Source organism: Hevea brasiliensis, chromosome 5 (assembly GCF_030052815.1).
Source record: "Hevea brasiliensis isolate MT/VB/25A 57/8 chromosome 5, ASM3005281v1, whole genome shotgun sequence".
Lineage (NCBI taxonomy): Eukaryota > Viridiplantae > Streptophyta > Magnoliopsida > Malpighiales > Euphorbiaceae > Hevea > Hevea brasiliensis.
This window is the reverse complement of record NC_079497.1, coordinates 12,759,813-12,776,586: the sequence shown is the minus strand read 5'-3', so window position 1 is coordinate 12,776,586 and position 16,774 is coordinate 12,759,813. Positions and strand designations below refer to the sequence as shown.

General features: G+C 29.4%; 2 protein-coding genes across 2 annotated transcripts; one reads left to right on the top strand and one right to left on the bottom strand.

Annotated features, from left to right (window-relative positions):
* The first annotated feature begins 584 nt into the window (after positions 1-584).
* Positions 585-4,521, top strand: LOC110644079 (GDSL esterase/lipase WDL1). Its single transcript, XM_021796693.2, has 6 exons — positions 585-892; positions 1,800-1,877; positions 3,276-3,416; positions 3,659-3,735; positions 3,848-3,994; positions 4,077-4,521. The coding sequence occupies exons 1-6, from the start codon at positions 782-784 to the stop codon at positions 4,291-4,293; spliced, it is 771 nt and encodes a 256-aa protein (XP_021652385.2). The 5' UTR covers positions 585-781; the 3' UTR covers positions 4,294-4,521.
* A 106-nt stretch (positions 4,522-4,627) lies between these two features.
* LOC110644078 (LIMR family protein At5g01460) lies at positions 4,628-11,790 on the bottom strand. Its single transcript, XM_021796691.2, has 14 exons — positions 11,296-11,790; positions 11,111-11,196; positions 10,583-10,698; positions 10,305-10,415; positions 9,768-9,866; positions 9,544-9,666; positions 9,100-9,162; positions 8,942-9,006; positions 6,468-6,577; positions 6,251-6,365; positions 6,037-6,102; positions 5,321-5,431; positions 5,162-5,228; positions 4,628-5,048 (listed from the first exon to the last, which is right to left on the bottom strand). Exons 1-14 carry the CDS (start codon positions 11,643-11,645, stop codon positions 5,001-5,003), a joined length of 1,530 nt encoding a protein of 509 aa, XP_021652383.2. The 5' UTR covers positions 11,646-11,790; the 3' UTR covers positions 4,628-5,000.
* Positions 11,791-16,774: the final 4,984 nt, after the last annotated feature.

Genomic DNA, 16,774 nt, shown 5'->3' with positions numbered 1-16,774 from the left:
TGAAATATTAATAGAAGTTGTTATTAACTTACTGCTAAATGAAATTATATGGATATTAAAACTTTTAAAATTAAAATTGTTCAAAAGTTCATTATTAAATGGTATTGTATATATATTAGTCATTACGCCTGTGATATTTTAGCAAATTAACTAGCAAACATTTTTCCATTCATATTATTTTATATATGTATTTTTTCTAAATTTTATATTATGCTTTGAAGGAATATGTATTATAATTACCCTTACTTATTTTAATATTCAAATTCGTGACTATAGTGTTGGGTATTTGTTTAACGGATTAAAATTGATAAATGGATTAAACAATTTACCGGATAAAAAATAAAAAAAATTAAATATATATTTTTTTTAAAATAGAGAAATTATATAGCTAATTTTATTAAAATACAAATTAAATAATTATTTGATTAAGAAAAATAAAAGTAAATAAGATAATTAATTATATTTCTTTAGAATTTTGATGTCTATAATATGTGTTTTGATGGGAATCAGTTGCATAAATTAAAAAAAAAATAAAAATAATATATTTAATATTTAAATGATTCCGGACATTCAAAACTAGAAAAATAACCACTTGGATGTTGGGGAAGGTTTTATTAGGTAAGTCCGCTAGTGGATGCTCGTGCTCATGCTTTCACTTTCACTTTCACTCTCCTCTACATTACCATTCCCAAAATCAAAAGCAGCAGAACAGAGCAGAGCGGCGGCTATCTGCCTCGCTGTATCTATTCTCCACTGATTTCTATCGCTCTCTATCCAAAATATGGTTGGACCACCGAGGCCTCAATTTGTGCTGTTTGGATCGTCAATAGTTCAGTTCAGCTACAGCAACCATGGATGGGGCGCTATTCTCACCGACTTGTACGCTCGCAAGGTCATCTTCTTCTTCTTCGTTATTTGAATTTGATCCTTTCATAATCGTATTTGTGGATTGGATGATTTTGTGGTATGTTTAAGTGCCGATGATATCGATTGATTTGCAGTCCCAGGAATTGCATAGCTCACGTGTGTCGCATCAGCTTTCATTTCCATGTTAAATTTCTTTTTCCTTTCTTATTTCATCACTTGGTGGTGGGATCCACATCATTAAGAATTTTCTTTTCTAATCGGAAACGAAACGTTTAGTGATAGAACTTGGGGGGTGCCCACTGTCCACATATTTCTTGTTTGGTGGGCGCACGCAATATCTTCTTTATTTATTTATTTATTTATTTATTTTACAGAAATATTCTGAAATGTATAAATAAAATTATATAAAATATATCTTTATATTTAATTAATAATTTATATAAATAAATTTAATAATAAATAATCAATATATAAAATTTGAATACAAATTTGAATCGATGCAAATTGTCTTATTACTATTTCGAAAATCTTTTATGATATTTTCTTTTTTTCTATATCTATTCAAATGGTTAAACTTGAGTCTACTAATAAAAAATAAATCCAACAACTCATTCTTTAGTTAAGTTTATGCTTTAAAGTGATTCTTTTAGTTTTTAATCTTTTGGAGCAAATCAATTATATAATTTTTTTTCTAGCCAGTTTCATAAATTTACTTTGTTTTTTTAAAAAAAAAAAAAAACTTGTTTCCATCCTTGACTATACTTGAGAAAGTCTCTAAAGCTGCTAATATCATTAGATAGGTGGAGGTTTTCATTCAATTTCCCTGAGTGGCTAGTTGTGTTCTTTCTTTTCTTTTCTTTTTTATCAACATAAAACTCCTATTAAGATGTCTTGATATGTGTTAAGTGTGAACTTGGTTGCTCTGTGTTCAGGCAGATATATTGTTGCGAGGATACTCAGGTTGGAATTCAAGACGAGCTCTGCAGGTTTTGGATCAAGTTTTTCCAAAGGTCTAATACATACCATATATGTTTATCTCCTTCCATTATATGTTATTGTAGGGTGTTCGGCTCGGCTCAGCTCGGCACAATTTCGATTCAATTTTTTGTTCTTAAAATAATTTTATATAATTATTTTTTAAAAAAATTATATTTGAATTAGCATTTAAGTTTTAAATTAAATTATTAGTGCATAATACGTTAAATAATATATTATATAATATATATTTTAGCTATACTTAAATTATATAATCTTTTACTATAAGGTGTATATATAATTTAGGATTAAATTTATTATATAATATAATAGTATAAGTATATTATATAATATACATTTTAACTATTTATTAATTACATAATATTTAACTATAATATATAAATATAATTAAGAATTAATATATATATATATATATATATATATATATATATATAATTATAAACTAAATACAATCTAATATTATATTTCATTTTTCTATATTTCTTAATAATTTTAGTTATAAATGCATTAAATTACCTTCTAATTCTTAATTGTAAATATATTGTTATCTTTTATATATATATATATATATTGAAAGTATATAATATATATAAAAAAAATATAAAAAAATATATGCATAAATTCGGTTATCGGATTGATTTTGATTCGATTCTTAATGAAAAACTAAAATCGAACTAAAGTATCAAAATAAATTCGATTTGGTATGATTTTTCTATTCGATTCGATTTTCCAAAAACCGTGTACAACCCCTCTCTCTCTCTCTCTCTATATATATATATATATATATATATATATATATATATATTCGAAGAAGGTATAAAGAATCCTTTAGGTCTTAAACTTTGTCTAAAAAGTCACTCAATATTTTTACTTTTAATTATATTTTATTTAATAGCTGAACTTTTTAAAAAGTGTAAAAACACTGCAAGTAAAGTCTGTGTGTTCACTAATCACATGAGTAAGTAGTTAATACTTTTTTAAAATTCAAATGCCAGACGAAATGCACCTAAGGGAGCCTTTGGTACGAACACCCCTCAACATTTTTTTTTTTTAAATCTTTTATCCAACACATTTTACTTGTGAACGTGCAAAATTACTTTTTTAAGAAAAGATCAACAGTAAAAAAGATGCGGCCTATGGTAGAAATAAAGGAATGTCAAGTACACGACATGTAACACTCACATGAAACAGAGGGACCCATTACATCAAGTAATGGTATACATATCCCTAATGAAGAATTTTCCATACATTGCTTGATTTTGGTTGGACGTGCAGAGGAGAATTTGTGTACTTTATTCCTTGTTTTGGGCACATGGGCATGCATTTTCTCCTAGTAGTCATTCCTTGGATTTAGAATGTTGAATGTATGTTCTCTTCAACTAATGAAATGCTATTCCGGTTAAAAAAAAAAGGATGCTGCTGTACAACCTTCACTGGTGATAGTCTATTTTGGAGGTAATGACTCGATCCACCCTCATCCAACTGGCCTTGGCCCTCACGTACCGCTTCCTGAATATATCGATAACATGAGGAAGATCGCTATACATCTCCAGGTAATTGATTTTTTTTTTTAATCAACCAAATAGTACTTAATTTGATTGTTATAATCTCTGCATGCTTATGCCAATTGCCAGAGTACATGTATGTGATTTTATAGGTCCATTTTGGCCTAAACTTGGAGCAATGTGACATTATATTAAGGCACAGTGAAGCATTGATCTAAATAATACATCTCTTTTATGCGCATGTATTTTGGTATTTTGGGATTTTTAACATCTCGCTGTCTGATTACCAGAGCCTTTCAGAGAAGACTCGAGTTATCTTTCTGAGTGCTCCTCCTGTGAATGAGGAGCAAATTGGCAAAACCCTGAGGTGTTGTTAGCAGCTTCTTTTTTTCCCCTCTTGGTTAATTTTCATATCACCATTGAGTTCATAAATAATACCTTTCAGCTCCAAACCAACGATGAATTGTTTCTGAAAACAGTGATAAATTCAATATGGTTCGAACAAATGAAAGCTGCAGAATATATTCAGAAGCTTGTCTAGAGCTGTGCCATAGTATGAACGTGAGGGCAATTGATCTTTGGACTGCAATGCAGCAAATAGATGATTGGATGAACGTTTGCTTTACGTACGTCTCTTTACCTATTCTGGCTATAAAAATGTAGAATTAGAAGTTTCAACTTTGAACATTAAAATCTTTGCTTCTGCAGGGATGGAATCCATTTTTCTGCCGAGGGTAGCAAGATTGTTGTAAAGGAGATCGTGAAGGTTATTGAAGAGGCTAACTGGGAACCAAGTCTACATTGGAAAGCAATGCCTACTGAATTCGCAGAGGACTCACCTTATGATCCAGTTAATCAGGATGGGGCCACTGTGAACGTCTCAGAATCAGACTTCCACAGAACCATAGAATGGGATGAACCCTAGTAACCACTCGTTTCTTTATTCAGGCATATGAACTGCAGAGCCCTTATCGTCAAGTCCTGCTCTTTAATCATTGGAATCAAAGCTTATTTGGAATAATACTACAAATATACATTTATAATTTTACAAAGCAGGAGAGAATGGCAAGGCGCATAATCCTCTAGTCAATATTGTCAAAAACTTGCATTGTTGCAAACATTGCAGGGAAATAATATCTTTTTGGACAAACTATTCGTACGCCCATAAATTTCTTAACCCAACCATAAATCTTCTTTGCAGATGAAGCTTCAAATACATCAATGAAACAAAACGAATGACACATAACAAAGCCTACCCATGATCATGGAAACTATAAGATCCTTTTGCTCTCAATCTTTATATTACATCCAGAGAAGTTATACAAATCCATCTCTCGTGTTTGCTAAAGATAACTCGTTCATGCCCAAGTCAGTGTATAATATTATCCAAACAAAGAATAATACATACAAAAGGGGGGAAACAATCAGAAAAAGCAGCAGCACTCACCATGCCACTCCCACCACAGCCGCCCAATTTTACTCGGATTATCTTGGCCTACCTCTCTAAACCTTTCAACATAAACAAAACTGGGCCATAGACATGCATCCCGATATGAAACAACACTCCCCAAGGGATGATACAAACTCTGAGGACTCCAACTGGGTGCATGCACTTCTGGTCAAAAACATGCCTTAGGAGGAAAGCTGGAATCTGCCACTTGGCTTTTTTCTTCTCCATCCCTAAAAATTACCAAAGTGAAGATCAACATTTAGACTCACAACAACAGACAGTAGCAACAGAAGTAACAATGCTAATACTGTTTATAACAGCAAAATCACAGATAAACACTTACAAAGGCAGCATAATACACGAAAGTCAAACCCGCTAGAACAATAAATGCAATTTGAAAAACATTATACCTGTAACCCATTAAAAATTATATCCATCAAAATCAGTATACATGCCTAATCAGAATAAACAATGTATGGGATATGTTTACGATGCAACTTACTTGTACAAATATTTAATTCCCCGTAGAGACTGCAATGTGTGGCCAAAAATCTCCTGTGCAGCAGTTGCTTGAGCATAGTAGCCAAATGCTGTAGCACAGAACTGAATCACACTGAAATTGCAAAAACCGAATAAATTTTTGCATCATTAAGTTCCCAGTAAAGCTATAATTACAATTCCTCCCACATTTACCAAACAAAACAGTTCATCTGCCAAAAATAAACATCATTCCAAAAGGAATAAAAGACCAAAAAAAAAAGTGAGAAGATGTTTGCTTCAACATCAATAGCTGGTGACAAAGCAATGCATTTAAAATGTTATTGGCAAATCTACTCCTAAATGCTTGGTTAACAGGTGAAAGAGTAGTGAAATGGATCCAGAAGATTGGCACTGGACATATTGGCCAAGTGCTGCCTACCCCCAATCCTTGATTAGAGGTCAAGGGGAGTTCAAGCGTTCAGTTCTCATTCAGGAGGGTCAAGACTCGAGAGTTTTAGCGGTCAAGGATGGGGGACAAGGAATGAAAAGGGTACCTATTGCCAATAGTTAAAAGAAATGCGTAGGAGGGATTCATAATAACATCATTTAGTAAGAGTGTCCACACTTTTAAATGTCACCTTAGATAATAAATCACAACAATTGCTAGTTTTGGCCACATCATACGTTATCACACCAATTGTGGCAAAGATGAGCCTTTTAAGGGAATAAGATGCAAACCTAATGGAGCATAGAAGAATGAGTGCAACGTTGAAAAGAAAGGAGTTCATTAGAGTTGCTCCCCACCTGTAAGACAAGTCCACTCAATAAATATAAATAAGCCATCAAAAAATTAAAATAAAAAATAAAATCTGCCAACAAATGATTACATAAACACAGTGCATGCTAAAATTAATATTAAAATAAAAACAGTTATCTCCTCATAATTTATTACTTCATAGGATGAATTGTGATGAAAACTAATCTCAGACCCAGCATCATTGCCCCAGCTATCACTGCAAGCAGAAGGTAGAAGCAGAAGAATGCAAACGCCACAGTACCCAGAAGACCTAGCAAAGTTGCAGAACAGACATCCAGATATAAGATTCACCGAGAAATTTGAAAAGGAAAGAGAAAGGGGAAAAAAGAGGAGCAGAAATAATAAAAAATACCCCATATATCATCCAACTTAATGAAGACCTCATTCAGAAAAGGAGAAAGAGGTGGATCAATCAATAGATATATAACAATATGAGCAACCCAAGCCACTGAAACAATCAACCTATTAAACAAGCAAACAAAAAGGTTGTCAACAAAATTTAGTTGGACCTTCTGAAAATCCATTCGCAATGGATGGAAAAATCATGATAGGACAAGGGAAAAAAAAAAAAAAACACAGAGCAGCAATTAGTATCAAACTGCAAGAAATAAGTTCCTAGCCACACCCAACCCACCGAGACTTTAAACTGTAAAAATTGACATAATAAATTGTTATTGATTTGATAATTTTGACTAAAAAGAAAAGGATGGTTCTAATTGACTTGCAGCCAGATGAAGAAAATAATAATTATAAATGAACCAATCAAAATAAAGAAAAAAAGTCATAAATGAAGGATTTCAAAACACACTTTTTTGATTTCTACAGGATCATAGGCATAAACAAGCATGCAAATGGCTGTACTTTTTTAACTAGAACTGAAAAGCATAAAAGCTGAATAGGAACCATGTCTCTATTTTGATGGTTACTAAGATCACTTTAGGAAAATTTACACTTAAAAACTCCCCTAGGGAATCTCTCTCTCTCTCTCTCTCCTCTATCCCACCGCACGACCCCCTCCCCCCCCCCCACAAAAAAAAAAAATACTGTTATGGTCCTTGGCGTAGGATCGCAGTATGGCTCTAGAAGAGGAAGGGATAGGCTGTGGTTGAGGTAAGGGTGAGTGTTTACTAGGGTCTTGGCTTTTTCTACCTATGGTTACAGCTTGAGCTCAATTCTGAGTAAGAAAGTACTCAACTTGTGTGAAATTTCGCTTGTCCTATATTGAACAATAACAACTGCACATAAACATAAGTGGAGGACAAACAACCTCCTAAAACTTAGGGAAATGGAAGAGTGGAGGTACAGGTACACCCTCCTACAACCAAGGAATTGAAAATGAATAACAAAATAGGATGTAATAGAAACAGGATTTAGTGGCTGGCTTGGTCTTTCCTAATTATCAGTGCATAAGCTGATTAGTGAAAGTGCCTAGGAATGGGGTTCTGAGTCTTCGAGAAATTGCTTTTCCATAAGTGAAACTTTTGTAAACCATAACACATACTGCCATAGTTCCCTCTTTTTTACTTGAAGATGTTACTCTCCAGCCCACAAAACTCAAATCCCTAACATCAATATGCCAACATAGGGATGAGGATTATTCACGTGAACTGAATTAACAAGCCAAACTGACACATATTGGTTAATTTTGAAAGGTTATTGTACAAATGCAGTTCACTTTGATCTTACAAATGTAAGAAAAAATTAAATCCTTCAACCAAATGTACCGGATAACTGAACTATTTTCAAATTATACAACAGAATAGTTTATCAACTGCCAGCGTTTTATCTTTAGATGTTAGAACCTTTATTTTTATGTCTTTTATATTCAATAGGTTCGCATGATCACCCAAGCTAAAAAGATAAGTAATGCAGTATAGGAAGGATATATTTATGAATTATTTGAATTTGACTTTTCATTGTCAAATTAGGAACTTTAGGATTCTGTTATTTAGGAAGTTTATAAGTTGATTTGGGATTCCTAATTGATATTGGTCTAGTATTTTCTTGTTTTGAAATTTCTAATCATGGTGGTAATAGGATTAATGTTATACTATAAATACTTATGTCTTCTAGGTATTTCATTGGAGAGATGATTATGATATCATTATTGAGAACTAATAAAATTTGAGAATTTGTTTCTCTTCTTTTTTCAAAACTTTGTTTCTATACCCTTTGTATTCTTCTTGTCCTACATCAAGAAGTTCTTGGATATTTCAAAAGCATTTTTTTACCTCAACTAGTAAGCTTTCCAAAGATTTCAAGATCTTCTTTTTATGGGTTCACAGAAACTAATCTTTTCATACTTTCCCCCTCCAAAAAAACAAAAAAGAGTTGCAGTTTGGATTAGAGAGGGTTGCATCCCAATAGATCAATTATAAAGTCAGCAATATAGTGATGTAAAAGCTCTGTCACCTGCACAATGCAAGAATTTCTCATAACATCACATCCTAAACTGTAAAGCTGTAGGCCTTTCTCTGGTTGAAATACCTTTTTCAAATTTTTACAATTGTTTTTGTTATTCCATTATTCTTTGACTTTCAATTGATAATATTTTCCTTTCATTTACTTTAAAAAATTACCTCTCCATGCTTTCAGAATGACAGTTTTCAGAATGACAGTCATCTACTCAACAATTCTGCATGATCTAGGTCACATCATATTTATGAACTACTGTCTCCTATATGGTGTGTGGAAATGAATGTATAATTAATAGGAGATAACGCTTGACAAGGGAAGATACTCTGAATATCCAGATAAAAACCATCAAATTGCATTTAAAACCATACTCTTAATAATGGCCATAGGTATAGGCGAGTCAGCACCTACCCTAAGATCCCCAACACAAGTTTTGCCAGGTACCCAAGAACAGTCAAAGCCCAAGCTGTCTCAGCCTGAAAAATATGACCAAAAACATCAATGCCAAGAAGTAAAGAGCGAAAAATACACTCCTGCCACATAATTTATCAACAAGTTAACATCATCACCTTTTCTCCTTGAGGATACATCTCTTCTAACAGCTTGACATCTTCTTCTAACTGAAGCAACTCCTGCAAGTTCAAGCATACACAAAAATAAGTTTCAATTACCACAAAAAGGGATTGAAGCAGATGAAATGAATGATTAAATTGTTAATAACCAAGTCCTTACGCTAAAACACAAGCACATAAATTACTGAAACAAACTCTTCTTTTGTTTAAAAGAGGCACAAAAAAAAAATTAAAAACATAAGTTTCTGGGCAAGCAGTCACAAACCTAGACAGTATGCAACAAAATTACATTTTAAAAAAAAGGGGAAGAAGAAGAAGGCCACATACTTTTAGGAGATAACAGAAGTTTGAACTCTCAAAAGGTTATACTTGTATATATCATGCTAAACATGCACTCAACCCACTAAAACCAAAAAAAGCATACTCCACAGCTTCATATACCTTCTCTACTGCCTTCACGTTTTTACGCCATTTTCTACCCTTAGAACCACTTCTTTCTTCCTGATGGAGTGCATCAGCTGCTTTCTTCAATTCTTTTGCTTTTTTACCAAGTTCAGTTGCTTCCTATTCATTAACAATGTCAAAAAGCATCAGAGATTACAAGTAGAATCCCTCAATTAAGTTTCATATTTCCATACAGCTACAGAATGTGAACAAAGAATCACCTTAATATACTGTGAGCGAGTGATAACAGCCTTCGGACGCCGGATGAAAGAAAATATAAGTCCCAATGGCAAACAAGCAATACCAACACCTCCAAATATCTGACAAACATTCAGAAAAGAATGGTCAGAAATATGTTCATAAAAAACAATGCTGGATGGAATCCACACTTACATGAGTAGTTCACATATATGCATACACACACCATCTATATACAGATGACCCGGTGCACGAAGTAGGCCACACTTGTGAGCTTTGGGGAGAGTTGAAGTATGCAACCTTACCTCTACTTCGCAGAGAGGCTGTTTCCGTTGGCTTACCATTATACCAAAACCACCCTCATACACCATCTATATATTTTTCCATTATAATCTTTTAATATTTCAGCATATTTCATTGACAGTTTTCTACCAATGGCTCTTGATGATGAAATCATAAAAGGACAGTGTGTCATTGTTAAAGTTCAATTCTGGTTTTAGGTTTAAGTACAAAAGTTTTCAATAAAAACAAAATCTAAACTTCTGCATAAGTGATTATACCGCAAAAAGTACAGATCCAACAATTGTAGCCAGAGCAACAACATATTCTGGAAACGTGGAGCGCATAGTCCATGTTTTCTCTGAGGAAGGACTTGCAAGATATGCAGAGCACTGCAATGAGCAAAAATGTTAGAAAAGAAAAAGGAGGGAGACGGCAAAAAATAAGCAAAAGAATGAGTTCAATAATTCTTCATTGTACCATAAAACTACTACATAAAAAGCATATATAGAAAGAACAGTTAATCCAATATACACAAAACCAATAAAAGAAACATAACCTGCCGTGCGCCACTTCCAATACATGGCTGACCGCTAGAAAAGTCCCAAGTACTCGGAAAGTTAGTTGTGGTTGAAGAGAGGTGCATGACAGTGAAGTCCACCTTTCCAACTAGCCCTGATATACCATCAAAGACCAAAACCTCAATGAATGCAATTATGTCTAATCCAATAAGAAAAACACAAAAATAACTAAATATGCCTCCATGTTACCGTCTAAAAAAAACTGGGCAACATGTATGCAAGTAAAATCAATCAATGAAATTCAAGTCTACCGTCAAAAATTAGAAAAACTTCGTTGTACAAATAAAACTGTGTATCCTAAGCTACAGAAATTACAATCTCTCTTAGAAACATCTCGAACATGCAATATAAAGATCACATTCGAAAAACAGAGGCACTACTATGAGGATACTCTCTGTATGGCACTGTCAGCTAAATATGCAAGCTCTGATCAGCTGAAAATATTGTACAGAAGCAAAAATAAGGTAGAAAAGAAAATGAAAAAACCGGAAAAAAAAAGTACTAACCATATAGAATGCCAAGTAGAAGACCGCATACAATTGCCGTAGTTATCACCCACAACAATGCGCTTTTTATCCTTTGCCCAACACTCCTGCGAACAAAACATCGCACAGAGATTAACATAGCTGGCCATTATAGCACTCAAGGGTATCTGTGATTATAAATTAGAAGGGTAAGAAAAAAGACCCACTTGTCCTGGTCGCCTTCATAGTAGAACATCGCGAAGGGGATAACGAAGAACACGAGCACAGCATCGATAATATAGACAGCGATCCATAGATCTTTCATTGGCAAGGTAAGACTACAAGCGCCATTGTATATCGCGTGGCGACACGCCTGCCGGTTAGCTACGTCGGCCGGTAACATCAATATTGAAATGAGAGCGATGGAGAGGCCCAAAACGACCACGAATTTGGGGAAATACGCCTGGTTCTTGTCATCTGGATGCTGGTAATTGACCAGAAGGTACACATTGAAGATAAAAACGATAATGCACACCACTATAGCGACAATAACTAGAGCGAGATTGAAATCGCCCATCGCTTAAGCTCTCGATTCGAAGTCGAATCGATTGAGAAATTGAAAAATTAAGGTTTTTTTCTTCTTGGAATTGAATGTTTGAATTATGTAGATCTGGTTTTCTTGAAGGGAATTGGGAAAGGGCGGGTTTGGCTCCGGTGAGGTCGTTTGTTGGAGGGTGAATGACGTGTGGATATTAAATGACTATTCTATCCTTAAAAAACAGCCTAATGGCAAAGAAGGGTGAGCTGGATGTGGGGTTAAGAGTAATTACATATTTTGCCCCCGTGTGTATCATTGAACAGCCTGTCCAGGCGAGACGAGCCATTTTATTTCAACTTTCAATTCTTTAGGAACATATAAGAAAACGGCTTACATGCTCCGCAGCATGAGAAGTATCACCCACACCCAAGACGACATTTAACGGTGCCGTTTGTTTATTGGCAGAAAGGACTATTTTGGGTTTAACGTATTGAAGAATACGGGGGTGTATGAATTGGAATTAAACCGATATTTTGGGATGATTTTGATTTTGGTTATTTTTTAATTTTTAAAATAATTTTATATAATTATTTTTATAAAAAATTATACTTAAATTAAAATTTAAATCTTAAAATAAATTATAATACATAATATATGATATGATATATTTTCTAACTATTACTAAATTATATAATTTTTAACTATAATTATATATATGATTTATAATTAAACATATTATATAATATGAGTAATATATATACTATACTTTTTACTATTTATTAATTATGTAATTTGTAACTATAAAATAAAAATATAATTATAAATTAAGTATATATATAATATAATACTCTATTTATGATTAATAATTATAAGATAATTTAATATATCTATCATTAAAATTATTAAAAAAGAAAAACATAATATAATATTATATTATTAATTATACATATATATAAATATATGCAATGATATTAAAAGTATATAATATATTTAAAAAATTATACAAAAATATATATATAAATTTAATTGTTAGTTAGATTTTAGTTTGATATTATTTTGGTTTGGTTTTAAAATGATTCTAGTTTGCTTATTAGTGAAATATCAAAATCAAATTAAATTTTCAAAATAAATTTAATTTAGTACGGTAATTATCGGTTTGATATGATTTTTTAATTTTGTTTGAGGTTTAGGAGAAGCGTGTACAGACCTATATGAATATGATATATAAGTCTTTAAATTATTTTTTTTACAAACAAGTCCTTCAAATTTTAAAAAATATAAAATAAGTTTTTTAAAATTTTAAAATAGATGAACAAATAAAACTGTTAATTTCATATATCAAGTAAGTCCTTCAACTTTTAAAAATATATCAAAAAGATTGGATTATATTTTGTTTCTAATATTAATTTAGTCGAAAGTATGCATGAAGATCTTTTGACGTACAAAGTCCCATTAGCAATTCTATATATCCAATCTGTAATATATATATATATATATATATATATATATATATATATATGTATGTGTATGGTTATCTACTCTATCTTAAAGTATATTGATAAATTGTTTTTTTATGGAATGGGATTGACTATTATTAGTATAAAAATATTTTTCTTTTCAATAGAAGGAACGTTAAATGCTCTTTTAATTTTTATTTAGGTATTTTGTTTTATTAACCGAATTTTTAAATTTTTATTAATTTATTTTAATTTTTAAACCACTTAAATTTTTATATATGAAATTAAAATTTTTTTATTATTTTTTTTCCTGTTATTATCATATTAATTGTTTTTGATATATTTAATTATTAATATTGTATTAATTTTTTTAGAGTAAATTTATAGTTAATTATTAGTATTTTTATTAAATCAATTTCAAAATGAATATATCTTATTAAAAAGAAAATATAATAACAGAAAATTGCTAATTCATTTTAGCAATATTTCTTGTGCATTAAAAAAAATTTTGTTATAAACACTTAATAATAATAATAATAATAATAATAATAATAATAATTGAAAATATTAAATATATTTAATTAATGTTTATTTAAAATAAAATTTATATAATTTTTTATTTAATGTTTTCTAAATTTTTATATATTTCATTTCATTGTAAAAATTTAATAATTATACACGCGTGTGTGTATATATATATATATATATATATATATATATATATTATAAAAGTAACATTTAATGTAATAATTATTAATAAATTGAGACAATTTAATAATTAATTAATATTTAATTATTTCTCCCTTTATTATTTTTTAAGTCAATTCTTACAATTAAAACATAAAATGCACATTTAGTTCTAAAAATATTCACCATGGGAAAAAGATAACTTTTTAAGGAAAAAATATTAATTCAAAGAAAATTTGATTAAAAATTTTTATCCATCTTTTTTAATTTTTTGAAGAAAACATTTTTCCAAAAGAATAAAAAAAATTCTGAAAAATACTTCCATGAAATTATATTTAAAAAAAAAACTTATAATATAAAATATTTCAAAAATCTCCTAAAAATTAATACTTTAATTTTTTTAACAAAAAATCCAAAATGAAATTTCTTTAATGAAGAAAAATATTTAAATAGTAATTTTAAGTATAATTGTTATTAAATTGATAACGATTTATTAGATCAATAAATCAAATTTCAAAATAATGCAGATTTGAAATATTATCAATTAAGAAATAACTTGATGTAATCCAACTTATTTGATCAGTAAAACAATAAACTTTAAATTGTTATAAATGAAATTAAATAAGATATTTTAAATTAATTATACCACAAATTAATTTAAAAATTCTATTAAAACATAAGATAATTTTTTTAATTAAACTAATTAAGAGAAAAATTTTAAATAAAAATTAATTTAATAATAATAATATATCATTATTAAAAAGGTTATATATACGCATACTACTGTACATAGCATGTGATTCTGCTAATTATTTTTATATATTAAACCTATTATATAAATGGTATCAGGCCTTTTTTTAGATGGGTTAATTAATGTAATTTCTTTATGCCATTATTATTATTATTATTATTATTATCAATAAACTCAATAATTAAATATTTTTAATATCGAATTATATTTTATTTAATGTATTGTAATAAATAAAATAATAAATATTATATTATTAATATTAATTGATCTTAAATTAAATTATATACACATAATTAGTATGTAATATAGTGAATAGTTAAAATTTTATTTCAATTGAATTGATTATAAGAATAAACAATGATTCTGTTTATAAGATGTAAATATAATATTTTATGTTATTATAAAATAGAATTAGATCATTTAAATATTTTTTTATTTATTAAATATATTTACATAATAAATAAAAATTTAAAAAATTTCTTTGCAGAATCACAGGCTAAAGCTTCTAGTTTTAAAACTAACTACGCATATCTAACTCAAATGCCCTGGGAAATAAGAATTTAGACAGAAATCTTTAGCTCCGCCAACGATGTTGATTGATTGTTAAATTAATTGACAAGTAAATTTGCTTTTTAATTTATTATTTTTCTATTTTGTGAATTCCTTAATTCCAAACATAAATGAACTGCTTTCAGACATTTGGAAAAAAGATTGACCTTAAGTATAAAATTGTTCGATGATATTATATTCTCAAAATAAATAAATAAATAATTCCATTCTAATATTTTTGCGAGTCTCCAGTAATCGGTCAAGTGCTAAATAAACATGTGAAAAAAAAAAAAGTAAGGTCAGTGGTCTAATGGCCGATCACTCGGACGCTCAAGTTAGAAATTTGATTGAGGATAAGAAATTGACTATTAGAAAGCTTGAGTGGTAATTTTAATAGAGTAAACATATCTCATTAATGTCTAATTCTCATATTTATAAACTAAAAGTCAAAAAATCATTATAATTATCTACAAAAATCTTGAATACTTTACTGATCTTCCAAAATTTTTGCATACTAATATGTTCTTATTATTCACTGGTATGGTTGATACTTGGTAAAGTTGATGATCGACCCGTCGGGCGAGCATCCATACTTATTTGTATAACTTGTGCGTTTGGGTCCACCAACTTTAGCATTCTTTTGTTCAAGGTTGGATTAACCCAGCCATATTTTGTCAGATTTGGATAGTTCAAACCTTACTTACTCAGTGTAATTAATCTGAACCACGTGAAGATCAATCTCACTTGTAATCGTGACTCTTTTTCTATACTCCGGCATTTTGACCAAACGCTAATATTTTAATTGTCATATTGGATTTTTCAATCGGATACTGATTATTTGACTTGATTTTAAATGGATAATATTTCATGTTAAAATCATATTGAAATCATTAATTGCTAATGGTTAATTGAATTATCATGAGAATGACATATCTCTCTCTGTATATAAATATATAAAAGTTAAAATGTGTAACGAAACTCACAAATGAATGTCACCTGTTTAAATAATTAATTTAAAAATATATTATTTGTTAGCCAATTATATTGTTATTATCTTCTATTATAAGTCAATTGACAAAAAATGCATGCCACTTGGCAAATGATACTGATTGATTGATATATGTGACAAATGATATTAATTAATTGATATACAAATAAAGATATAGGATAATAATTATTTAAAATCAATCGAGTTAGTTTACCTTTTAATTTTTTAAATTTAAATTAAAAAGAATATTAAATATTAATTTTCCTTTTTTATATATACATGAATTAATTAAAAATACAAATAATCTATTATTTATTAAATTTAAAAAATTTTAAAATTTGATAAAATTTATTAATATTATAAAATAAAATCATTTATCACTTGCTTGTTAAAATCTCCATATTTTCACTTGTTACTTTTGGTAATTTAATTATTCTTTATATAATTATATTTTTAATTATTAATTTTTTTTAAAATATTAATTTATGTTTGATAAATTATTTGTCAAATATCGTCTATTTATGTGCATATATATATATATATTGTGCTTTAAAAAATAAATGTTGCCGTAAAAGATTTAGAATTTAAAATCACTTAATGTCTTGAAAGTATAAAAATCATAGCTAGCTTCCATTCACAATTTAAAAAATAATATATTAATCAACTTATTTATTTATTCATACTTAAAATAAAATTACAATTAATTAAAAATTTTATCATTAACAAAATTTTATAA

What these genes read in the sequence shown, in the direction of transcription:
- LOC110644078 (XM_021796691.2), bottom strand. Translation starts at nt 11,645, where the DNA reads ATGGGCGATTTCAATCTCGCTCTAGTTATTGTCGCTATAGTGGTGTGC. An exon ending in CTTGTGTTGGGGATCTTAGG is followed by an intron (nt 6,578 to 8,941) that starts GTAGGTGCTGAC and finishes CTTGTTTAATAG; the next exon opens with GTTGATTGTTTCAGTGGCTT. An exon ending in TCGTGTATTATGCTGCCTTT is followed by an intron (nt 5,049 to 5,161) that starts GTAAGTGTTTAT and finishes GGTAATTTTTAG; the next exon opens with GGATGGAGAAGAAAAAAGCC.
- LOC110644079 (XM_021796693.2), top strand. Translation starts at nt 782, where the DNA reads ATGGTTGGACCACCGAGGCCTCAATTTGTGCTGTTTGGATCGTCAATA. An exon ending in TGGATCAAGTTTTTCCAAAG is followed by an intron (nt 1,878 to 3,275) that starts GTCTAATACATA and finishes TAAAAAAAAAAG; the next exon opens with GATGCTGCTGTACAACCTTC. An exon ending in TGGATGAACGTTTGCTTTAC is followed by an intron (nt 3,995 to 4,076) that starts GTACGTCTCTTT and finishes TTGCTTCTGCAG; the next exon opens with GGATGGAATCCATTTTTCTG.